We start from the raw sequence: 25,043 nt of genomic DNA, 5'->3' as shown, positions 1-25,043 counted from the left end.
GGGGCCCCAGGGGGAGAAGGCGCCGGGGGGGGGGGCGGGGGGCGGGGGGGGGGCCCCCCCCCCCCCCCCCCCCCCCCCCCCCCACTGGTCCGAGATGCGCTGTCAGGACTGCACCTTCTCTTGAAGAACTGCACGGGGCCCGCTTCTCTGGTGCCTAACTGCTCGGCTAAGGGAACTGAGAGACAAACCAAAGCAAACTAGAACGCATGCTGACTGTCGAGGTGAAGAGCAGCAACAGGGATATGGCAACAGAAAAACATATACATACTACAGGCAACAGGCGCCGCAGGCCACATGAGCTCCTGCATGCGTGACCTCCGACCTTGTGGGTCCACGTACAGTCCCATGTGGCTGAAGCAAAGCAGGTACTCCTCGCTTTTGAGCTCCACAGCACAAAGGGCATCAAAAGACTGCTGTGAGAGGAACGTAAGCGAGGGGTCATTGGGATTTACCAGGGTTAGAGCCTGCCCGTCCCCCTGGGGGCTCAGCAGAGAGAACCCCGAAGGGTAGCCAACACAGAGCTTGTCCTTGAGCGCGGCCATCCACTGCACAGTGCCGGGGGCCACAATTTCATTGACCTTCCTGTGGAAAGGCCTAGTTCTCTGGACCTCATAGCAAAGGACCAGCCGTTTCACAGCTGCGAACAGGAAGGTGGAGGAGCTCTTGTTCAGTGTTGCGGTCGCTATGAGCTGGCAGCCTTTTGTTTCTGGAAGCTTGATGTCGACGTTGCTTTCTGCCCCATCGAAGGCAGACCACGGACAGAGATGGACATGGTGGTTCCGGCCGCAGAGGAGGACGGCCACTTTGTCTTTGGGAGCAAGCTCGATCTGGTAGACCTTCTTGTAGTCAGCAACTCGGACGATCACTGCGGGAACAGAAGTGCGGTGTCTCACGGTGGCTCCCGGGCACCTGCCCAAGGGCGCCAGGAACCTCCCCATCGGCCCCCTTCCCTGCCAGCCAGCTCTAGAACACGCTCTAGAATGTGCCTCCACCCCTGCCAACGTCACTGTCCTGCAGATGCCAGGGCAGCGCCCTCCTTCAGAAGCCCCCAGGGGCCGGCATTCTCACACTCCTCCCTCTGCCTCCATGGCACTAGCCACCCCCCACCAGGCTGGGAGATGCTGAGCGCGCTGTGGCCTCGGGGGGTGGATCTGGACCTCCTTCCAGTTCATCCCTGAAGACGAGAACCCTCGGGTTGCATGTGGGGAACAAAGGCCCATCTCCAACCTCACTGGACCCTCAGATCAACTCTCTGAAAGCACCCACTCCCAAATTAACCCAATCTCCCCAATACCCTAATTGGTTAGGATCTGCACTAAGGGCTCTCTGAGCAGAGCCCTTGGTCTGGAACCTGAGGGACCAAGAGCCCTGGGTGTGGGCCAGCAGTGGTCACCCCTGGTGATATGCGTTCACACCGGGCTCGGCAGGAAGGGAACGCTGCCCACCATGGAGCAGCTCCTTATTTCTGGGGGACGTGGCCAGACCCTGGCCGAGGGCCCAGGCCAGCTCTAGTCTCCTTGGAATTCTCTCCTGAGACACAGGGTGGTGAAGAGGGGAGACATGGGCTACTTTGCATTTCCTTGCCGGGAAGAAGGAAATGTCAAACTTTGAAGCGGAGAAAGGAAGTTTCAGGAAGGCCTCAGCACGTGCAGGAATTCAGTGAACGATCCTCCTTCTTGCCCCCACTCCCTCCCCAATCCTCTCCTTGACGAGCCCAGTGAGCACAGTAAGCTGCTCACCCGCCCCCGCCAGGGGCTGCTGGTTGGTCTGGGTGCCCTGCTGCGCCCGGGGTAGGCCCTGCCCACCGCTGAGGCACCAGTGGGCACTCCGCCCGCATCTGCCGAACATCTGTCCGTCTGTTGCAAACGACGTTTCTCAGCTGTTTGCCTTTCCCTGTGTTTCCGTAATTCACACATCCCTGAACGCCTCTCAGCTCGCGAGGGTTCCTGCCACTGCCTCCGCACCCGGCTGTGCGAGCCCGGGAGGACGGGCGGCAGCCCCTGTGCACTCACCGTCGCGGGTCACCTCTATGACGTAGAGCCCTTCTTCTAGGCCGACCACGATCCTGTCCCCATCTGTCAAGGCGGGAGGGGTAAGAACAACACACGAACGTCAGTGCTAGTGACGCACACCATTCGCCTCTCGAAGCAGACGCAGGAACTCCGCTCCAACGGACAACACGGCTGTGGCCGCCGCCCGCTGGAGGGCGGATTGGGCACCGCACCCGCTGACACGCTCTGCTGCTCCCTGTGTCTCAAGAGCGCGGCCCCACGCAGCACCTGGCACGCACCCACGACGGCGGCACTCAGGACGGCCTTGATGAGAGGCAGCGTGCTATCGTAGGCCTCCTGCGGGACATGCACCACCTGGTTCCTCAAGCGGTTCTTGTGGAGGATCGACTGCAGTCCTTCTAGAATCCCAACCCACTTCCTCTTTTCGTTCTCATTTTCTGTCAGAATGAGCAGTGAGCTGGTCTTAGAAGGTGTCCCTAAGAGAGAGGCTGTCACCTTCGTGACAGACAAAGAAAAGAGCCATAAGACAACCAAAGCACAGCACACAGACGCCCACAGCCTGGCCTGGACGCCACCTCGCGCTGGAGGGCGTGCTGCCCAGCACTCTGGCTCAGGGCGACTGCTGAGTCCCGATTCTGGGGTGCCCACAGACGCTGTGAGGGGCTCTGCTGCTGTAAACGGACGGGGGCACTGTTATAAACGGGCGGGCACTGTTATAAACTGTTATATATAAAGGGCCCTGCATCCCTTCCTTGTCAGATTTTGCTCTTGCCAACACTGTGATGGAGTTACCCCATTTTAAAACTACTTCTTGAATGACCTCACTATAATTAACAACAGAACAGGAAAAACAGAATCTCCCACACAAACACTCTGCCCACACGTGCTTCCCTGTGAGCGTCCCCTGAGCCTGCAGCAGGAGCCTGGATGGCGTTGGCTGGTACAGAATGGTTGGCTTTTAAGCACCCAAGGATGGCAATTTTCTGTATCATACGTGTGAGGCAGCCTCTGAACAGATAGGTAAGTTCAGGAAAGAGGATTCTTGGACTTCATTTTGTGGTCAGTGAAAATCCTACTGTGTTTATAAAAATTCCCAGTGGAGGGGTTGGGGGTGATTCTTTCCCTAATCCACAATCGCTCAGAGGCTTCCTAATGCCACACCATCTAACATGAACCCAGTGGGGGGACCCTCCATCTCGGCCAACAAAAATGCTGCTGGGAAACGTCTACTGATTCCTTCTGTTTTGCTCCAGTTGAGGACGAGTAAGTCCCGGGGAGGGAACTGCGGGGGCACATCCCATCCATAAAGGACCACGGGGCGGCTCCCAGCATCAGGCACTCTGTGACTGCACATACAGACCAGGTGGGGTGCAGGACAGAAGGCAGTACTGGTGACGTGGGGAAGGCGGGGCCCTGGGGAGGAGGGACCCCAACATGAGGGACGGCATCTGGAGCAAGACAGGAGGTGGAGGAACAGGAGTTCTGGGTCTGCTGGCCCCTTACTATGGCACAGTGAAATGCTCCAAAGAATTGTTCCATTTTAACCACGAGCTTTCCTTTTTAGGATTAACAAAACACCTCCAAGGAACAGAGAAAAGCATACCCTGAATATACACGGAATATCTCGGCGGGAAGCATGTATGACGTCTGAGGCCAGGACTGAGCTCACCGAGAACTCCTCATCTCTGGTAAGAAACAGAACACTTGGAACATCAGAAAGAATGTGCACATGGGCCTGTCCCCCGCCCCCCAGTGCTACAAATCTCCTGAGAAAGGATACTTCCACGGCTCTACTTTCTAGAACATACGGTTGGCCCCTTGCCTCCAGCTGTGTAAGAAAGTGCTTATGCTGACAAAGCCCAGACTCGAGAACCCTGCAGGTGTTTCAGTGATGAGGGACGTGTGAGAATAAAAGCCCTTTCCCTGAGCCACATGGTTCTAGTCTGTGCCAGATGCTTCCAGCCACATACACATCGCTGATTTGGCCCATACTTGGCTACAGTCAAGTGGCCGCCTGGTGACGGCTTCTAAAGAACAGGACGCAATCTGCGGAAACAGCCGTGCAAGCCCCACGTCCAACACTCTGAATCCTGGGCTCCACCTGCCTGTGGGCTCTTGGCCACCAGGCCAGGGCGCACCTGCGCCCAGTGACGGATGAGCAGGATCGCCTGGGGATGTGGAAGTGGGAGCCGCTGTGGAGGTGACTCAGCTACACATCTGTCCCTGGAGCTGTCATCGGGGGCACCACAGCCCGTGGCCCCCCAAGCACCAGTGCGGAGATTGAGGTGCCAGGCCCTCGCCCAGGTCAGGGGCAGACGGGACACCAGGCCCTGTGCTGAGCGTGCGCCTTCTAGGAACTGCTTTGATCTTCACAAACAACCTCCGACCTAATGATGTAATCATGCCCATTTTACAAATGGGGAAACACAGAGCTGGCTTCTCTAAGAGAAGCCAGGAGGGAGGGAGCGTGCTATGCCGTCTCTGTCGGTCGGATGCTAGGAAGGCAGGTGATGAGAGATCTGTGGTAACGGAGGGTGTCATGCGGCAGAACCCTGGGCTCTAGGTTTCTGTCACAGACAGGATGTGCAGGTGCCAACACCTTGGGCTGGGCAGTGTGTTTCTGGGAAACCTCCTACCTGTTCTTGGGGTAGTCTCCTTAAGTTAAATACCTATGTGCCAAATTGTTGGGTGCAAAAATACCCACAGGGAGATTTCTAGCACGCACGTCAAGCACCTGTTTTTAGAGCTGCGTGATGACCGAGGATGTGAAGGTATAAATGAGGTTAAAGATTACCCAGCAACAAACTCCCATTTTGAGCTAAAGAGAAGTCAGTCAGAACTCACAGAATAGGACGGAACACACAGAACAGACCTGAGGTCCAGGACCTGGCTGGCGACAACACCAGGCTGGGTGGACTTTCCTTCAGGCAGGTCATAGAGAAAGAGCTTGCAGTCACAGACCACTGCATAAGCCCGCTGCCATCCTTTCTTCACCCCAGTGGGCTTCGGGACCTACAGATAACAGTGAGCACGTTCCACTGGGCCAGAAAGGCCAGGCCCCGAGCCCCAGGAGCCTCCTTGCCAAGGGCTTCCGTCCAGCTGCTGCGTGGCTAGCCTGCTTCTCCAGGGACAGCGCCCCCCCCCCATGACCCTCCCGGGCTGGCGGCCAGAGCCGGTCTGGGCCCAGGAAGACTCAGGGCATGACTGGGGAGGGGTCCACACAGGATAAAAGGTGATGCAGGGGACAAAATGGGCAACTCAGCGAACAGGTGTGTTCACACCACACACACAGCATCCTGGAATGCCATAGCTCTGAGGCTGTCCGGACGCAGCGGTTTTAAGACAGCACTCGGCTCTGGAACCATCTCTAAGTGACCGAAAGGTGGGGATGAGGGGCTCTGGAGGACTGAGCATGTTTCTGGGCTCCTCGGAGCCCGGGGGGCCTGAATGCCTCACTGCCCAAGAGGGAAGGAATCCCAGGACCAGCACAAAGGTCACTTCACAAAGCAACCCAGGTCGGCTGTCAGGAGCAGTGCGGTGTGACTGTGGGTCATCACGACGGAGACAGGGAGAGCGGAGCTGATGCAAAGTGCCCTCCCCCACCCGGGCCTTCACGCTCCTACCTTGACGTAGCCCTTGTAGGCCGTTCCTATGCCTCTCTGCACGTCCACGCCCAGAGGCCGCTTGGACTGCTCGGGGGGGATGGGGCACACCTGCGGAGCACTCTCTTTGCAGGACACGTGGCAAGCAAACGAGCACACTGGAAAAGGGAAGGAGCACCGCCATCAGAACCTGCTGCTTCCAGAGCAGAAGCCACGGGAGAGCGTACGCCACAGATGCGGCCACGCAGTAATCCCCACATCACAGGAACAGCCCCGACACCCAGTGGAGCGAATGGTTTCTGGAACAGTCCCCACAAAGCCCAGGGACTCTGGCACCGAGTGGCCCTCGAGCATGCTCGTGGGGGCCCTGACATGGGCGTGAGGGCTAGCATGGCAGCGTGGCCGCAGGGCCGTGCGTGCTGCTCCCCCAGGAAGCCGGGCCTCACGCCCCATAGCTCCGTCCCCGCCTCGCCTGTGGAGGAAACCAGCTGCAGGCGTGTGACCAGGCAGTGGCTTCAGGGAGAGACGGGGCTCCTGGCAGCCGAGCAGAAGGCCTGCCAGGGAACAAGGAAAAGGCTTCTGCTGCCAGGTAGATGCACACAAAGCTGCTTTTGCAGAGCAAGTCCCCGTGCCCAGCTGCTGTCACTTGTCATCGCGTGTGGCGCCAGCTGGGGGCCCGTCTGTGAGACGGGCGATAGCACCGCACCGTCGTGTTGCCGGATGGGAGTGCGGCACAGGGCAGTGATGTGCCCAGAGATTACAAGGCCAGCAATGACACCAGGAGAGACCAAACACCGCGCTTACCCTCAGATGACGTGACGGGGAAGAGTGTAAGGTTCTGTTTACCCTCTGCTCTTCCTGATTTTCCAGAAGGACCGTGGACATTTCATTTCATAGTAAACAAGAGCCCACGGATAACCTGGGCCACCCCGGGGCCCTGTGCTCTCCCGCGGCCGCAAGGATTTGGGACTGTGTCTCCCAAAGCTCGACTGAGTGTTTATAAACCTAAAGAGGGAGACAATCTGCCCTCGGCTAGCTCACCAGGGGCTCTGTATTCCAGCCTCATCTGACTTTAGAGTAACTGCCCCTCCTGCCCGGGTGCACCCCAGTCACACACACTGGCCCCCCGCGGCTCGCGGCCGCCACTCACCCTCACAGGCGTAGCCCTGCCGGATCAGCCCCACCATCAGGGACGTGCAGTGGCTGCACTGTGTGGGGCTGGAGAAGGACTTGATGCTGAACTGGTGAGCTTTTGGCTGGAGGAAGAACATCGAGAAGGTGAGACCCAGGCTCTGAGGAGGGACCATCAGTCTGCTTGTGATCAAACCGAGAGACTCGGGCATGACCCCGAGAAGCCGAGAATGCGCACCTTCACTCTGAGGTCTATGTGCTCCTTACCGGTATTAACCAAGGAGTAGTGCTTACCACCCACCGACCAAACTTGAGTCAGAAAAGAAGTCAGCACATGCCTCCTCTGGCGAGCGGTCTTGCTCGCGGGAAGAGCAAGGGGGGCCGGGCAGGGACGCCATGCCAGCACAGCCCACACGCGCTCTGGGGCTGGCGCCTCGCCTCCTGGGGCTCTTGGGGGCTGGCTGGGGCCACGTTTTGGCGGGGGCTGCCACCCAGGGCTGCGCTTGCATGTGAGACCCAGAGCCACGCAAGAAACGAAGAGCAGCCCTGTTTCTAAGAGCAAGGGCCTGGACGGACCTGCCGCCCCTTGTTGGGAGGGCGGGCGCATCACGATACGATCCGCAGTGGAATGAAGGGTGAGGCTGAACAGAGGAGCAAGCTGGAGACATGCAGCACGGCCAGTGTGTAAAGCTCCGACATAGCAAAAGAAAGGCTCATTATTCAGGGACACAAATACTACGGGACCATGTATAAGAAGCAAGGGAGTGGGCAACACAAAATCCAGAGGGCAGCCCCCCTGACCCCTGACTCTAGGGGCATCGAAGCCCAAAGCCTAACAAAATCAAGTGTCTAAGTTGGCCCGCTGTCTATGGTTGGGGCCATGCCTCGTTAAAGGAGAACGAAGCATCTAAGTGCATCAAGCCAAATGCTTGCTAAGCCGGAAACTTCGGGCCTCCTCACGAGAGCCCTGGGAGCTGGCGCGAGGCCCCCACATACACTTCTGGGGAGGACGAGGTACAGAAGTGCACGCTGGGGGCTGCTCCGCTTACTCTGGGGGAAACACCCTTCCACGGACCCCAGGGCTCTCCACCGCTCCAAGTGCAGACGGTCAGATGGAAGTCAGCCGCAAGCAGCGCGGTGTGGACACATGACCAGAGTGGTCACTGCTGGAGAAGGGAGTACGATCTGGGAGATGCAGGAGAGACCGAATTCCGAAATTTCCAATTAACATGTGACCATGTGTCATTCACTGGTTGAATTAAGGAGACACAGGGTCAGGGGCACCTGGGTGGCTCAGTCGTTAAGCGTCTGCCTTCAGCTCAGGTCATGGTCCTGGGGTCCCAGGGTCCTGGGGTTGAGCCCCGCCTCGGGCTCCCTGCTCAGCTGGGGCCTGCTTCTCCCTCTGTCCCTCCTCCTGCTTGTGCTCTCTCGCATGCTCTCTCAAATGAATTCTTAAAAAAAAAAAAGAAAGACAGAGAGAGAGACAGGGTCCCGACACTTCATGGACCACACACTGCTCACGGCAAACCATTACTAGGAAGCAGGGTCTCGCTGTGCATACAAAAATAGTAAGTCTTATTATTCAAAGTTCCCTCCTAAAACTGAGAAGGCAGCATGGGTGCAAAGCCAGGCCCCTACCTTTGGTCCGGCCAGAGCGAGGGGCTGCGTGGTGGGCAGTGGCACAGTGGGTGGCCTCTGCGTGGCCCGAGCCATGTCCTGGGGACAAGCAGGGACAGGTGAGCATCCTCTGAGCTTGATACTGCTCTTACATATCACACCCTGCTTGGGATTCGTTTCTCTCTAGAACTGATTAATAATGAACGGCATTTTTAATTTCCTACATTGTTGAGACATCGGTGAGAGCAGCCCTCGCCCAGCTGATACATGACAATAACAACTGAGACACAAGTTGGGCTCGGCGGCTGGCAGAGGGTCCTGCTACAGGGTGCGAGGTAGGACCGGGGGCCACCCTGGCATGAGCGCACCCTCTGCTCATCAAGGGCATGGGCGGGGAGGGGACCCAAGGGCTCACAGGGGAGCAACAGGGCAACACTGCTTACTTCCTGCTGTTCTGTGCTTGCGGCCACAGAAACCGATGGGGACACCTCTGGCTTCGGAGCCTGGGTCTCTTGCTCCCCAGCTGAGCTGCTCTGTGAAAACAAAGGCGGAGACACAGTGGGAAGGAGAGAACTTCCACAGAAGTCAGACTCTGATTGCACGGTCTGTCCCACTAGGGACCCCGGGTCCCACCCAGGCCCGTACTCCCATCACGTCCCAGAATCCACTTCACTCACAGCTGTGCTGCCTTCCCCCAGGGCCACTGCCCTTGGCATTCTAAGACCAGAGTGGTGACCGCGTGGTCTCACAAGCCACAAGCCGCGTGGTCTCACAAGCCACATGGTCTCACAAGCCAAAGGCCAGAGGCCACCTGCCTCACCCTCCACCCGCAGCCCTGACCACCTGTTCTCCCCGCCGTCCCCCATTTAAGGGGCAGGAACCGAAAACCGCTGACCCACTGGTCTCGTTCAGAAGTGACTTTATCTATATCTGGTATCGTTAAGATAAAGGAGTCCAATACTTTTTAACCTCATTTCAGGGGCCAGGAAGAAATTTGGACATCAACAGGGGTCTGGGGCCTATGACCCAGAAGTAAGAATTTCCCTGAAAGTTCTACAACACAGGGAGGCAATGTTTTGTTCTAAGAACTCAAGATTCCCAAATTAATTTCACTATTTGAAACTGAAGCTAATGCTTTGAAGCTCATTTTAAAACCACTTGAAAAGGACCTCATTTTGAGTGTTCCTGAAGTTATTTCCTCACAAAAGGTTGTGGTATTTGCACAGACGTACATAAACTACGTACTTATGCTCAGTAAGTGTTAGCACCGAGACGCAGAGGTAGCTGGAAGGTTCCTACGGGAGAAGCTGACAGCTTTATCTTATGTTCCACATTGAAACCCCAAGGAAGCAAACCAGAGAAACACTTTAAAAGTTGTAATTAATGAGGTTCCTATATAAGGAGCCGAATTCAGATGGGATGGTGGTGTGTGCATATGAACACGTACAACTGTGTACTGCGGTATATTTGAATCTGTTAACAAATTCACCAGGGAAACGCTACATCAATTAGCTAATCATCAAAGTACAAACTAAGCAAATTTCTCCCATAAATAAGGTGTATTACATGCATTAGAGTTCCATCTCTAGATAAATGAGAAGTAAAAGAATATCAGGTAACTGAATTTCAGCCATGGAACAGCCTGGCTAGTCTCCCTTGGTTGGGGAGGCCAAGGATGGGAATTAGGATGAGGAGCTGTCCCCATCTGAGGGCTGTTAGGGACACAGGGAGAGTGGCGGGGGGCCAGCATGGGCAGTGACTTACTTCTTCCTGAGAGGCTGGCAGAAGATGTGGGGACGAGGCACAGTCCTTGATTGCGACAGATGGGAAGCATCACTTCCCGCCCAATGAACCCTTGCACAAAAATACACTGATTCCATCACCATGGCCAACACTGTAGTATTTAATGTGTTTGTACAGAGAAAGCAGGGTAGAAGCTTCTAAAAGATGATCCTCAGGTCTGGAAACACCTCCTGACAAACCTAGACTCTGACCAAGGATTTTTTCTTTCCATCAGTGAATGTCCTTCCTCCTCAAACCACAGAGGGAAGGAGGGACAAAGACCAAACACGGAGACTGCAGGAGCGCTGGCTGCCGGATACGGCGGCCTCTGTCCAGGTGCAAGATGAGACCACCTCCCCAAGGACCGCTCCTCTTGGACTAATCCTGTGGAAATGCCTTGGCTCTCCGGGCCACCTCCACCCGGTAAGGACAGCCGCCCCTGGTCCACCAGGACGTGCCTGGTGCTCCCGCAGTGGGAGACACATGGGCCTTACGAGGCAGCAGGTTTCTGAAGGAACCAGCTTGTGAGGACCGGGTAAAGCTATCTGCTTCTTAAGAAAAACTGAGGACTTTAGGGAAAAGACAAGCATCACTAATTTGGTAAGAAACCATTTTGACAGGTGAATAGAAGCAGGTATGGGAGAGTGGTAGGAGCAATACAAACCTGCTTGATTTGGTAATAACTGATCCTAGGCAAGGACTGCTGCCGGACACCAGCCCGCAGCCATCCCAAAGTCCCAATGCTTATGAAGGGGTGGGGCGGGGTCTGGCGGACACCACCTCACTCTAATGATGAAGCCTGGCATCCCCAACCCTACACACATGGGAAATACCCAACATCTCCTGCGCAGAATCCATGCCAAAATGTTTAACCCGCTTCTAATCGCGAGGAACTATCAGACAAATCCAGAACACAGGACATTCTGTAAGACGGCTGGGACGGCCACTAGAGAAATACAAATGCTATAAAAGCTGGGGGTGGGGGAGGAGTGGAGGTGCTGTTCCAGATCCAAGACGGATGCGACCTATGGGCTCTGGCTGGATCCTGACCGGGGAGGCCAGCCAGCAGTAAAGGATTTGCTGGGCAACAAGGGAAACGTAAACGTGTGCTCTGCTTGGGCTTCAGCGGGAAGCGTCCTCCGCACTGCAGTCCTGCGAGAACACCCTCGTCTCGGGAAACAGACCCTGGAGTGTTAGGGGACGTGTCTGTGCATACCGGTGAGATAGCTGTATGCTTACTGTACTTTCCTTCAAGTTTCCTGCAGGTTTATAATTTTCTAAATAAAAAGTTGGAGATCAACAAAAACAATGACGCTTTATCAGAAATCCCATTAATGAGATCTGCTTTCATTATTTTTACTTTCTGGCTCGTTTCAGGGTTTGCTAGTAAGGGTCCACCCCTAGCATTTTGGAAAAAGAGGGAAAGGCTGTCCTGGGTACACCTGCAGCGCACGCACGGACGAAGCGGGGCTCACGCAGCACCAAAGCCATTTCCTCACGCGGCTCCGACCTACTCCCGGAGCGGAGGCTCGTCACACTGAGCGCCAACACCAGGCTGGCGACAGGGTACCTGGGGCTGGACTGCTCTCATAAACCACTTTCCTCCACCTGTCCTTAAGACCAAACTGTACAGCCATACAGGACTCGCTGAAAGGTTAATGAGGCTTATTCATTTGCTGCGGTATGAGAATTTGTATTTTCAAAACTGCCACGGGGCGCCTGGGTGGCTCAGTCGGTTAAGTGTCTGCCTTCGGCTTGGGTCATGATCTCAGAGTCCTGGGATCGAGCCCCGCATCTGCTCGGCGGGGAGTCTGCTTCTCCCTCTGCCTCTGCCTGCCCCTCCCCCTGCTCGTGTGCGCTCTCTGACAAATAAATAAATTAAAAACAAAAACTGCCTGAAATACTCAGCACACAGCCAGAGGCCAGCGTAGATTTCTCCCCCGAAGATGCTGAGCACTTTCTTAATCAACTTCCACTTAGTCTGAGGATGCTTCTCTGGGATCATTTTTAAATACCTTAAATGTGTCTAACCTCATACACTGACCACCACGTGACGGGTCCGCATGAGGAAAATGCTGTTAGATGTTGTGGGTGGCCCCACATGGGATCAGAGCATGTCATACTAACTCTAACTTACCATCAATTCATTTGTCACTTTTAAAAATAACCACTTACTCTGAACGTCAGATCGTGTGCAAGAGGGGCAGTGTTGAAATACTCAAAAATAGAATCCTGAAAATCCGGAAGTTTAAGGCCTGTAAAAAAGAAAGACCAGACAAGGCAGGTTTAAAAGATGGTCTTTTGTGCTTAGATGAGAAGACACAATGTCATCATGATGTCAATCCTCCACAAGCTGATAAATCTGATGCAATTCTAGTCACGTTTGTTTGGGAGAGTCACCAAGGAAGATGGTCTCAGAAATCCCTATAAAAGGGGGTTGAAAGAGGAGATCTAACAGATATTAAAACAGGCTCCCCAAAACCTTTTTAATCACAATCAAGCCAACAATGAACGAGGAGGAAAATCCAGAAACAGACTCCGGTGCTCAGGGGAGTCTCATGTGGGAAGGGTCACATGTGAAATCAGTACAGAGAGGAACTTTTCAATAACTGTTATCAGACTACTAACTAGCACAGGAAAAAGATAAAACTAGATCCATTCCTCAAAATGTACATCAGAGTCAATTCCAACTGAATCAGTAATCCAAATTTAACAAATGAAACCATACCAGTATTAGAAAATATGAGTGAATTACTTGGAGTACCTGGGGATTTGAGAATATCTCCCTATGACTCGAGAAAAGAGAAGACTGATAAATTTATTGTACAAAAATTAAAAACAAAAAAGCACCAAAAAAACATATGCTTGGTAAAAAACAAACATAAGCAAAGTAAAAAAGACAAAAGACAAACTGGGAAAAAAATCTGTAACTTCTATCACAAACAAAAGACTCTTATCCTCGATATACAAAAAGCTTCTAGAAGAAAAAACCTGACATACAAAAAGCTTCTAGAAGAAACTTAACCTGAATTTTAAAAAATGGGCAAAAGATACAAATACATAAAAATTACAGAATAAGAAATGCGAATAGCTCTTAAACATACAAAAAGGAGCTCCATTTTGCTCATGATAAGAGAAGCGTGAGTGAACGCTCTATTTTGATGCTACTTCTCGCCTATTCGGCATGCAGACCCACTCTGCAGGCGAGCCTCTGGGGCGGAGTCTGGCAACGGATAGCACGAGTGGATGCATGCTTACTCTCTAACCGGCAACCCTGCTTCCAAAAATACCCCCACAGAAATAAGAACTGTTATATACACATGGTTTTTCTGTGCAGCCCAGCACCGTCCACAGCCCCCAGCAGAGTGCGGTGCAGCATGGCCATGAAGGGACCAGGACCTGGGACCACCTCGCATGCCGTGGCCCTACCCACACGCAGAATGGAGCCCCAAGCAGGCTGCCTTGCATAACCAGGAGGATACGGATGCATGCCTTTACACGCATGTATTCGCTGTGTATTCCAAGATCTGATGGCAAGGATAAACCAAAGCCCGTGCTTACCTTTGGGGAAGGTATCTTTGAATGTGCCCTATTTCAGAATTTGGGCTTTGAGATTGTGTTAAGTGCTTTCTTTACGAAACTAAAAAAAATTAAATCTAAAACAAAACCATATCCTTAAAAGAAGTTTATATTTAAATAATTCAGAAGCTTGTAATTTTAATTTACCAGTATCTGCTCTAAATTTTTCTTCCATCTTTTTCTTCAAAATTTCCATTTCTTCTAATAATTCTCTATTTTTGGCTTCGGAATCCTTTAGTTTACTAAAATAAAAAACAAATGGCTTTAAGCACACTGAGAATAGATCATCCACATGTTCACTTAGCAAGTGTCAGAATGTGAGGGCAGGGGCTCGTCTCCAGTGCCTAGGAAAGTGCTGGAACACGGCAGGCTCTCCGCTGAACAGAAACACAGATCCCCTCTTGGCCTGGGTGTGCCTACTGAGTATGTTATGGGAAGCATGGATATTTCCCAATTATAAACAGACACGGATTTTAAAAATCATGGTTAATGCAGGTGTATCTCTTGAGGCCGTCATGGAGTTTCTGACACTCCTAGTTTCTTTCCAGAGCAGTCCTTTGTCCTCCGAGGACACACGACCTCTAAACGTCTTTCTCATAGCTGGCAAGATGGCGGGCTGTACCTGAGACCATGACCGCTGCCCAAGCACTGGGGGTCTTGGGGCTCCCCCGTGGTCACGGGGCGACACAGCAGTCAGACTGCAGTGGTTAATGTCTGGCCAGGAGGCGCCCGGTACGGTCCAGCAGCGGAGCGGGGGTCTGCACTGAACTAGCGGGGAGCGCTGGCTGGCCCACCGCACCTCTGTCTCATCATCTGTAAAATGGGGTTGCAAGACTGCCGGCCTCCCGGGAACACTGGAAGGGTCACATCGTTAACAGCATTGCTTACAGGGAGCATTATTTAAATGGTAGCTGTTACTACTCTTCTAGCTCCAAACCAACGGAACGTGTGACTCGGTAATCCTGTCAGTGACATCCTTAGTGACACCCAGGTGCCCACCCCCTCCAGGGAGGAGCCTGCCCCACCTTCCACATCAACTGCCACTACTACAAGTCGGGAGGCCTGGTTTTTACGAAGCTGCGAGCGGGTCACTACTGTGTCCTGGGCACGTCAGGCAGCATCTGCTGGTGGCGGCCCCTCATCACACACTGGCTGACTTTACTCTTGTGTGTAAATGGTGTTCTTACGACTGTATGAGGTTGGAAAAGAGCTTTCAAATAGGCATACCACCTTCCACCTATATTTTAAAGTAAGTTTCAGGTTAAAAGGAAAAATTCGAAGCTGATGAACTGAATAGCACTAAGGTGAAAAAGAAGCCCAGAGAGGTACCCACCAGACGTGTGGCCACGTCCTGTCACCCAGCACGGGGAAGACAAGCATCACCCTCTACACACACAGACACTGACCCTTCAGAACTGTGGACTCATACCACTCTCGTTATTCCTTGGAAACACTAACATAACCCTCCAGTAGGTGAAGGGCATTTGCACATTCGTCCAATCGATTCTTACTGAGCACCTACTAGGTGCCCAGAAAGTCCCACTGCTCAAAGCTCCTTCAGTCAACTATGTCACAGGACAGGGGCGTGCCCAAGGTCACACAGCCCCCCGCACGGTCGGACCACAGCGCCAGGTACCTTTCAAAGGAGAGATTCGTGTCTTTGACTTTCCTCAGCTCCTCCTGAACAAGCTGTTTGGCCCGGATCTCTGCCTCAAGAGCGGACTGCAATTCTAGCCGCGCAGACATGTCCAGCTTCTGACTCCGGCGAACCTTCCAAAGGGGATCCTACAGATGAAATATTGCAGATACGCTGTTAAGCTATTTATTTGTTAGACAAAATGCTGGCAGGTACTTCATCTTTTTTCTAAAACTTTCATTATCATTTAAATATTAATTAATTTACATATTAATTTGATACTGTTAGATATTATCAAAGTCCATCAGACCCAGTTTTAGTTTGGGCATTTTGTGACTTTTATTCTTAGATATCTTGTAAAGAATGAGATGTACCTTTTCTTATTTTTTAAAAGAATAAAACTGAAACTCAAGTGTAATTTCTGTTTGAGCCCACTAGACTCTCTTACAAACCTAAGATATATCGTGAGGTCTCAGCTGTCTTACTTTTCCTTTATCTGGAGACATTCTGCCATTTCACTCTTAGAGATTACGTCAGTACTCACCGGTCATTCCTACCGAGGATGAAAGACTACAGTAACGAAGGGGAGGGGGAGGGATGGGGTAACTTAATGAAGCCAGCCTGATGACAGTGTCCTATTCCTGCTGAGCCCGATGTAGTCCATCCGCTTTCAAGAGGGACAGAAGTCTGGGGATACCACTTTGATAGGCCTTTTTAAAGTTTTAACACAGGATTTTTCATTTTCCGTCCACACAGTAAAGAGAAGAAAGATAACCCAGTGCAGGTGCGTAGGGATAGAGAGAGTGGCGCTTCATCTAGACACTAACGACTGTACTGAAATCCAGCAAGTGAGAGAAAACTCAGCGAGTCTTCAGATGACTGCGTCGTACACGGATTTAACAGGTGAACAATACACTTCTCAGGACAGAAAGGAAATATACTTTCATCCAGCCCTCCAACAGGAATATCCTGTGACAAGAATCTCAAGCAATCCATTTTGCTAAAAGGACTACGACTGTATTCTTTCATCTTTTCTTTTTTTTTTAAGATTGTATGTATTTATTTGACAGAGAGACACAGTGAGAGCAGGAACACAAGCAGGGGGAGTGGGAGAGGGAGAAGCAGGCTTCCCGCCGAGCAGGGAGCCCGATGCAGTGCTCGATCCCAGGACCCCTGAGCAGAATGCAGACGCCTAACTGACTGAGCCACCCGGCGCCCCTCTTTCATCTTTTATAAGGCTTCTGCACTAAGTTTATTCAGTGCAGTTCGTAAGTGCGAGTATACATGTAAACATGACTGGAAGAAAAAAGAAAATGTAGAAACAAAAAATATCTGATCATTTGAATTGGTTTTCATAAATCTAAAATCTAAAAATAACCATGTTTTCCAATTAAAGAGCAAAGAACATGGCTGTATTCTGACAAGACAGTATGAAATGTGCCGGGTGCTTGGGTGATGGGATGAGTGGTTAATGACATTGAAAGGTGCTGCCCCCTTCGGGTAAATATACCTTCAAATCAGTACAACGCGGGGATGAAAATTTGGGTTTATTAAGTTCTGGATAAAGTTTTAATAGAGTTGTTCCACTCTATTGTTCTCGTTACTTGCATACGTTATCCACACAGAAACTTACACACGTACACAGGTGTCGTACAAACGGCAAACGGGAGCAGGAGGGCTGCGTGTGGCTGTGCCCAGAAGTGAGCCTGGGCGCAGACGGTGCTGCGTTCAGCCCAGAGCTCGCCATGCTCCCGGCACTCAAAACACACGGACCACTGCCCAGGCGGATGACAGAATGAACAGGACGAGTGTCCGTGAGGGCAGCCGCCCGTCCTGGGGAGGATCCCTCCACAGAGCCCAGCACGCAGTGATCACGTGCTGTGGGAGCATGCGCTATCAGAAGAGGCTGTGATCTCCTGGCAACACGCAGACCCTGAGCTCCTCAGACTGGGCAGCTCTGGCCACACGGAAGTCCCGCCTCATCAGTGAGACCCGCCTGGCACTGAGCTGCACTCGTGCTCAACAGAAAGCCATTAATGAATTCCATCGCCATCAAAATGCAGAGTTCAGAACAAAGCCTACCAGTGCTCTGGACCCCAGACTGGAGCTCCTCAGAGTCTCGAGCTCTTCGGTCATCTTAGAAGCAAGAGCCTGAAGATAACCTCGGGCATCTTTCTCGTCGCTGACCCTAGAGAAGGACCATACCCCGTGAGCCAGAGGAGCCGAAAATGAGAACAGGTTCCTGCCTCCCACGGGACAGAGTGACGCCGTGTCCTATCAGCCAGAACAGTCGCCCACGACCATCGAATGCCTCTGCCAGCAAGGGCAGCCCCAAGTCCCTTCTGCTGAGTTGTGCGGAGGCCTGGCCTCCCGCTCACCAGAACACAGGGGGCGTGCAAGCCTGACCCACACCATCAGTGACTCGGTGCGGTTTCTCCACCTTTAGTCCAATGTGATGAGCACTGGAGAGAGCTGCTGCCCCTCGACTTTAGTGATTTGGGGAAAGAGCAGAGAGGTCTGTGCTGAGGCCTCAGAGAAACCGCGTCGGTGAGGAGAGCCCGACGGGCTCAGGCAGGGCTGGGGACAACCGCGGCCGGGCACGCACATACCACTGAATGATCTCTGCAATCTGAGCTTCCCAGTGGGCAACCGACTCCCTCTTGGCTGCCAGGTCCTGCAGCTCATCCTCCAGTTGTCTATTTTGAGCTGTGAGTTTGTCCACAAAGGAACAAAGCTGAAATTAAACAATTGTACCACATGACTTGTTATTTGGTGCCTTTTAAACTTTTTTTTTTTTTTTAAGATTTTAACCTTTTGTATGTTCTGGGGATCTCTGTGGGAAGCTAAGAGCTAAAAGGGTGCTCTTCAAATAGGACGTCAGCATTGTTACAGCCCAAGTTCTTCTCAAGAGTCTGAAAGCTTTCCTCGTTACGAGATATTATCCCAAACTTAGTTTTCAATGTAGATTTTTCGAGTGTATCTAACTTCCGTCACATCTCAATACAAATCTGAACACACTAAGAGATAAGAGCTGGTGGTTTGGGGTAATTAGCAGCTTTTAACCCAGTGAAACACCCCATTCTGAAGATCAAACCTATGACTTCCCATAAGCATTAAGCTCCCAGGACGCATGACCGAGGACATTGCGGCCGCGAGCGGGGGCGCAGATTACCCTCTCGCTCTCAGCCGTGAGCTTCTTGTTCTCCTCCAGAAGCAAGGCTCTCTCGCGCTCGTACTTATCTCTTACTGTGCCTACCGCCTCCTCCATTTCCGTGTGCCTGGGAAGGTGTGAGAGAGAAGGGAGTCAGAAGCCAGTGAGCCAGCCCCCCAGGGGGGGGCAGGGGCACAAGCCAGCACCCGCGACACTGAGGAGCGCACGGACACATACCGCTCTCGCTTTGACTTCTCCAATTTGTCTTTTAACATGAGAACTTCCTTCTGCAGGGCCAGCTGGTGGCTCTCCGAATCGTGCACCTCCTTCTTCACGTTTTTGACTTCCAGCACATGGGAGGCCTCACGCCTGACCAACTCCTCTTCGTAAAACAGGACTTTCTTCTCAAGCTCGGATTTGATTTTGGAAATCTCCTGCTGATGTTCTAAGGTGGCACCTGGTCCCCGGCCTCCTTGCTTCATCTGAAGATAAAGGTTAGATTAAGTTAATTACAGAGCTCTGGGTCCTCCTGAGGGCCACGTGGCCTGTCACCGCCCCCCCCAGCGACAGGCGCTGCACCTGACACATCTGGCCCCAGCGGCGGATGCCAGGGACTGACAGTATCTGCCCTGCTGAAGGGACGTGCCCCAATCTGCCCGGGACTCCAGAAGCTCTGTCTCTATGCCCTGACACGAAGGGTCTTCAAAGCCTCCTCCCACTGTTGGTTCATCATGCAAATATTGCTTTGAGGGCTGACTATGTGTCAGGCGCCTCTGTAGTAACAGGGTTACACCGCGCTCTCTGCTCTCGCGGGGCAGGGGGGAGAGACCGACGACAAGCCAGGGACTAAGCAACAAGACGCTAACACAAGGCAGCGCGACCAAGAACGGGGGGTGGCACGAAGCACACAGTTAGAGACGGCGGCGCTGAGGTGGTGACACAGGAAGCGCCGTGTCAGGCGACGAGCGGCAAGGCAAAGGCGCTGAGCTGGGAGCGAGCTGCGTGCACAACAGGAGGGTGTCGGGGTGGCTGGGGTGAGCGGGAAGGGGAAGTGCCCGGAGGGGCGCCGTTAGGGTCAAGTCACCCCGGAGCCACGGGAAGCCGCCAGTGGGCACAGGACAGGACGCACTCCGGCTGCCACGTGGAGCGCGGACTGTCACTCTGGACGGCGACAAGCACTCGGGCATAAGGGGGCAGAAGTCTAGGTCCACGGGGCTGCCGCCGGCCAGACCAGACGGCAGCAAGATGATGGAGAGAAACAGGCAGCTCTGACATATGTGCTGGGGGAGGGGGAGGCCCACTGTCCCCACTTCGCAGACAAGGAAACCAAGGCTCAGAACGGCAACTCGCGCACCTGAGATCACACTAGGCTAACAAGGAGACCTACCACCTCCTCACCTCTGTTCTACCACTAGCTCTCTCTGCTCGCTTGCTCGCTCCCTCCCTCGCTCCGCTCCCTCCCAAGGTGCCTGGCTGCCCCGCCCGGGCCACCAGCCTATCTCTTCAACTTCAGTGGCAGGATGTGGGCTTCAAGGAACATTTCCAGAAATGGACTCCACTGAATTTAGAAACTTGAGACAGGGAGGCCTGGGTGGCTCAGTCAGTTAAGCGTCTGCCTTCAGCTCAGGTCATGATCCCAGGGTCCTGGGACTGAGCCCCGCGTCGGGCTCCCTGCTCGGCGGGGAGTCTGCTTCTCCCTCCTCCTCCCTGCTCGTGCCCACCTCATTCTCTCTCTCTCTTTCTCTCAAATAAATAAAATCTTAAATAACAAAAAGAAACTCAATAAACGGTAGGTATCAGGTGTTAGTTTACCAGAGTTTCCTATAAACTGCCTGAGACTTTTTACAGAAGGGAAAACATGAAGGAACTGGACTTTTCAAAGGGAAAAGCTGCCATAAAGCCGTGTTCTCCAGGCCCGGCGTCTCTCTGCAGCCACCCTCCCCCGACAGGCCCACCACGACAGTCAGGGAGACGGTCTGGCCTCCGGAAGGCGCTACCTTGAGGGCCTCAAGCTCACTTTCCACTTGCTTGGAGAAGTTCTCGCTGTGCTCACGAAGCTTGCGCTCCCTGGAGGCCTCGGCAACGGCGTCCTCCAGCCGAGCTTCCAGCTGCAAGAGGAAGGCCCGCTGCTTACTGGCACGAAGCCGGCCCTCCGGACAGGGGCCCTCGGCCAGCGCAGTCCTACAGCTCTGACTCCTTCCCTCCTCATCAGATTTCAGACCCAGTTAAAGGCTGAAAAACACACTTCAAGACTTAACCGGAATGGCTGCTTAGCAATAAAACAAGTTCAAATTCTAATTTAAATCAATAATTTGGCATTAAATTTCAAGAAAGGATGCAGAATGGTGAAGCAAGTACTTCGGGTGTCTGGAGAACACGAACTCATCTATTAAACGACAATCGTCATGCGTGTGTGGGAGTGGGGGGCAGCAGAAGGACGGCAGCCCTGGCTGTGTGGGCCTCGGCGGCCTGCCTTGTCCCCCACAGTGACTCCTCTGCAGCGTGACCGCTAACGCTGGTCAGGGGTTCCACGGACTGGAGCCACGGCCAGCTACAACTACAAAGGTGTCTGGTAGTAAAATAAGTGCAGAAGAAAACAAACAAGCATGTTGAGACCAAGTGACAAAGATCACATACTGCTAGGCCTTCCGATTCAGTTTACTAAGCAAATTTTAACAGAATTCAATACTAAGGGCTGCTTAAAGTATGTCACTTGTTAGTGGAAGGGCATCTGGGGCATCTCAGGCAGCCAGTTCTCAAAGTCGGGTCTTGAGGCCCTGGGGGAATAAAAGGCCCTTCTTTTTCTAATTACCTGGGTTTTCTTCAAATACTTGAACCAAAACAGTGTAACACGACGGACTGAATGCAGAAATAGGTATGACAACCTACGTGTTATTATTAAGGCAGTTACTAAAGAAAAGCACAAAAATGGAAAAATGCCACTCTTTTCACTACACAGGGGAAGGTAGTTACTTTTCATAAAAAAAGTTACTTATGGGCGCCTGGGTGGCTCAGACGGTTAAGCGTCTGCCTTCCGCTCAGGTCGTGATCCCAGGGTCCTGGGATCAAGTCCCGCATCGGGCTCCCTGCTCCTTGGGAGCCTGCTTCTCCCTCTGCCTCTCTCTCTCTGTCTCTCATGAATAAATAAATAAAATCTTTAAAAAAAAAAAAAAAAGTTACTTATGTCAACGTGTGATGGGTTTATTGTTAAACTGAAAGAAGTGTCTTCATTTCTAACATGGTAAATACGAAGGGCTGTAACCAACACAAACAGAAGCTCTTTGGGAGGTCTCAACAATCTTTAAGAGCAAAAAGCCGTCCTGAAAGCAAAGTCTCAGAGCCCCTGGGCTGACGTGAGGTGCGCCTGGCTGAGGCTGCTCTTCCTACCCTCCCTCTGCACCCACCAGGGACATGCGGCTCATGCACACTTACGCGGTGCTGGATCAATCATGACACATTTGTGTTATATTTGTGAGGTATGAATACCCTCTCTATTTGCTTTAAAAGGGAATTTTTAACAATCAGCATCCTAAGACATCTCTTAATAATTTCACTAATAGATACTGAGGGCTGAGAAATACAAAAAAACTTGACAAGCCAACTTACTTGGTTTCTCATAAAATTTAAGGCTTATTTTAAAGTAATTTATATAATTCAGCCCGAGTTCTCAAGATGTTTTATTAAGATCATACAAAGGTCCAAACAGTACAATCCCTGAAATAACTAAAAAGCTACCTCTTTCCTGAACTTCTCAGATTTGCGCATTTCCTGCCGCATGGAGTCGATCTTCTGCATGGCCACCTCCACCTCCTCCTCTTTGTCGCGGAGCTGCCGGGACACCTTCTGCTTCTGGGAGCGGAGCTCTGCCATGCGCTCGTTGAGCTCCGAGAACTCCTGCAAGGCCAGCTTTCGCTGCTGGTGGGCATCTTTGAGTTCTCTGGCCTGGGATTTCAATCGCTCTGAAGCTTCGACCAATTGCTGAACAGAAAGAATGAGAGCTATTTGACATTTGCTTGACAAAGATGTGGAAGCCTGGAAGCTCAGTCTTCCCCTGCAAATGCTGGCTACAGACCATGGCCAAGACCCAAGAGCTCACCTTCTTGAAAAAAGCCCTTGGCTCGGCCCCAGCACGCTATGAGGTGCCTGGAAGAAGCCCACCTGAGCTGAGGTGCTGAGCGTCACCTTCACTCCAGGAAAGACCCCCAGTGACACGGCGACCAGAAGCCCAAGCTCCCCCAGCCAGCCTGAGGCCCCGCTCGCAGCGGCAAGTCCGGCTCACCGGTGTCAACCTCTCCCCGGCGCCGTCCACACAATCACACAGGTGGATGGAGCATGAACGTCACCAAACAGCAGACTCAGGAAAGAACGTGTTACAGAAGAAAAAGCCTAAGATTTCCACCAAAGTAAAGAATCATAGAAAAAAGATGACAGGATTGCTAACCCTCACTAGAGAGAGTGATGGGGGTGGTTGTCCCTCTGGCTGCGCGGGCAACATGGCCTCACCACCGGCCACCCGGCAGCCTCCCCCCTGCAGCCAATCCCTTAACCACCGGTGGCAAAGTCACCGCGGCACCTGTCTGACTGGGAGGCGGGGATGTGAACAGGTTGGGGAGGAGGCTCCCCCCATGGGGGGGAATGCCTCCACCAGGCCCCCAGGACCAGGCTCTGGGTGTTACTGTAGCTGGAGTGAGGCGGGGTCTCCTGTCGCGCGCTGAGACAGGAGCGCTGTGGTAGGATGCCGTGGGGAACTGGACAATCTGGGTTTGAAATCCTGCACATTTTAGAGAACGATCACAAACCGTGCGTTTAACAACTTAAGTGTGTAAATGAATGTATTTCAGAAAACACGATCCTGTGGTATGAACGTACTGTATGAGCATGGAGTTTGATATATTTCACTGAAAATCAAATTTATAAAAGCCTTTTGGGGGGAATTACCCAAACTTTAACAAATGGTCTCTCTTGTAGCGCCCTGTTGTAAGGAAGAGCTCACTTCTGAAAGAAGGGGGGGTGGGGAGAGGCCGCTGCAGGGGGCCAGATGGAGCAGGGGCGGGGAGGGGGGGAAGGACTGGCACCAGACACAAGCGTATGAACCCAGCTGGGTCGGTTCCTGTGGACGCTGGGACATGGGGACCCTCTGCACCGCCATGTCCTTACTTTCACTGGGGGGTATGGCCCACAGGGCAGGCTTGTGGTCAGCATCCAGGAGGAGGCCCACGAAGTCATGGCCAGCCACCCTGGAGGCTGAGTGCCCAGTGGCCCGGCGGGACCCTTGGGCACTTGTGCCCCTCTGGGGCTGCGGGCAGTACAGGCCAGGACACACACGAGGGTCCTAGAAGAGGTCCACGGACCCCTGCACGACTTCAACCTCACCACTTAAGAAACCATTCACACCCCTCTCATGGCAAATCACACCCTGGATTACCTTGTGAAAATCCTCCTTCTCCTGCCGCACCACACGGTACTGCTTTTCCAGGCCTTTCAGCCGATGTGTGGAGTCCTCATGCTCTTGGCGAAGGGTCGCCGTGTCCTCCAGCTGCCGCTCGAGCCTATTTGAATCTGAGCGAAAGAGAAAACAGACCATCTGACTTCCTGAGAGTGAATTATTTGGTAATTCCTCACGCTCTTCATCATTTAGAAGCTTTCTGACTTTCTCACACACGTGAGCTGCTGTGTCAAGTGCCACTTGCTTAGCCACCCACGTGAGCTGCCCGTCTGGGTAATGGCTCTGCCCCGGGGGCTGTGAGCCCTGGCGTGGCACTGAGCCACCCGTCTCAGGGACTGCTAACCCTGAGCAAGCACAGGGCAGCCTCTGTAACTGACTCAGGCCCTTTTCAGCGTCAACGGGGGTGGGGGGGTTCTAGGAAGGAAACAGAGAGAAAGAACAGGTTTGGAGACGAGAGCCAACTGCCGGGCTAACCCCCGTGTCAGTTGAGGGTTAAGACTCAAAAGTGACTTGAGTCTTTAGGAAGCTTTGATAATCTAGGAACCACGTAAGATGGAGGGGGGAGGACAGATCCAGCATCTAAACTACCGAGGAAAGAAGGTCACTGAGGAAAGCCTCAGGAAGAAATAAGCAATTCTGTCTCAGGGATACAAAGAGGGGAATTAAGACAGAGAAATGTAAAATGTTCTGAGAGTTTGTGGATGAAGTACTAGAAGACACAAACTAGCTACAACTATAAAATCTGTAATTTGAGCTAAGCCAAGGTGGAGAAATCATCTCAAGTGAACAGACAAAAGAGACCTTCAAACAGGTTCAGTGAAGCCAAAGCTTTTTTTCTCCTTTTCCACCTTACGAAAAGGACTGAAAATTTTCTCTGAAGGGATGAATGCCCAAGAATACAGACCACCTACCTGCTATTTTATTCTTCAGACGCTCGATCTCTTCATTTAGCTTTTTGATTTCCTTATCCCGGGCCAAGCTGCCCAGGGCCCGGGTGGAGCCATGCAGGGACTGCACGGTCTGGGTGGACTCTAGGGGAGGGAGACAGGGCGTGAGGGCAGGCCGGTGCTGAGGGCGGGCATCCGAG

General features: G+C 52.8%; 1 protein-coding gene across 5 annotated transcripts in view; it reads right to left on the bottom strand.

Moving 5' to 3' along the window:
- CDC42BPB (CDC42 binding protein kinase beta) overlaps window positions 1-25,043 on the bottom strand; it is a 98,616-nt gene that overhangs the window by 11,020 nt on the left and 62,553 nt on the right. For 3 of the 5 annotated variants that reach the window (XM_021679858.1, XM_044918120.1, XM_044918123.1), the window contains exons 11-30: window positions 24,868-24,987; window positions 23,936-24,069; window positions 22,246-22,488; window positions 20,508-20,618; window positions 18,748-18,992; window positions 18,532-18,637; window positions 17,969-18,093; window positions 17,442-17,547; window positions 15,360-15,508; window positions 13,871-13,965; window positions 12,320-12,399; window positions 8,806-8,895; window positions 8,384-8,461; window positions 6,765-6,870; window positions 5,636-5,772; window positions 4,885-5,024; window positions 3,616-3,697; window positions 2,291-2,507; window positions 2,013-2,075; window positions 269-865 (exon numbers count right to left, since the gene is read on the bottom strand). In XM_021679858.1, the coding sequence (XP_021535533.1) occupies window positions 269-865; window positions 2,013-2,075; window positions 2,291-2,507; window positions 3,616-3,697; window positions 4,885-5,024; window positions 5,636-5,772; window positions 6,765-6,870; window positions 8,384-8,461; window positions 8,806-8,895; window positions 12,320-12,399; window positions 13,871-13,965; window positions 15,360-15,508; window positions 17,442-17,547; window positions 17,969-18,093; window positions 18,532-18,637; window positions 18,748-18,992; window positions 20,508-20,618; window positions 22,246-22,488; window positions 23,936-24,069; window positions 24,868-24,987 (3,024 nt within the window). The remainder of the gene's footprint in view (window positions 1-268; window positions 866-2,012; window positions 2,076-2,290; window positions 2,508-3,615; window positions 3,698-4,884; window positions 5,025-5,635; window positions 5,773-6,764; window positions 6,871-8,383; window positions 8,462-8,805; window positions 8,896-12,319; window positions 12,400-13,870; window positions 13,966-15,359; window positions 15,509-17,441; window positions 17,548-17,968; window positions 18,094-18,531; window positions 18,638-18,747; window positions 18,993-20,507; window positions 20,619-22,245; window positions 22,489-23,935; window positions 24,070-24,867; window positions 24,988-25,043) is intronic. The other 2 variants (XM_044918121.1, XM_044918122.1) reach the window with 2 other exon arrangements.

The sequence above is a fragment of the Neomonachus schauinslandi genome, chromosome 9, assembly GCF_002201575.2.
Source record: "Neomonachus schauinslandi chromosome 9, ASM220157v2, whole genome shotgun sequence".
Classification (NCBI taxonomy): domain Eukaryota; kingdom Metazoa; phylum Chordata; class Mammalia; order Carnivora; family Phocidae; genus Neomonachus; species Neomonachus schauinslandi.
Note: the sequence above shows the minus strand (reverse complement) of the source record. Positions and strands in the feature narration are given on the sequence as shown.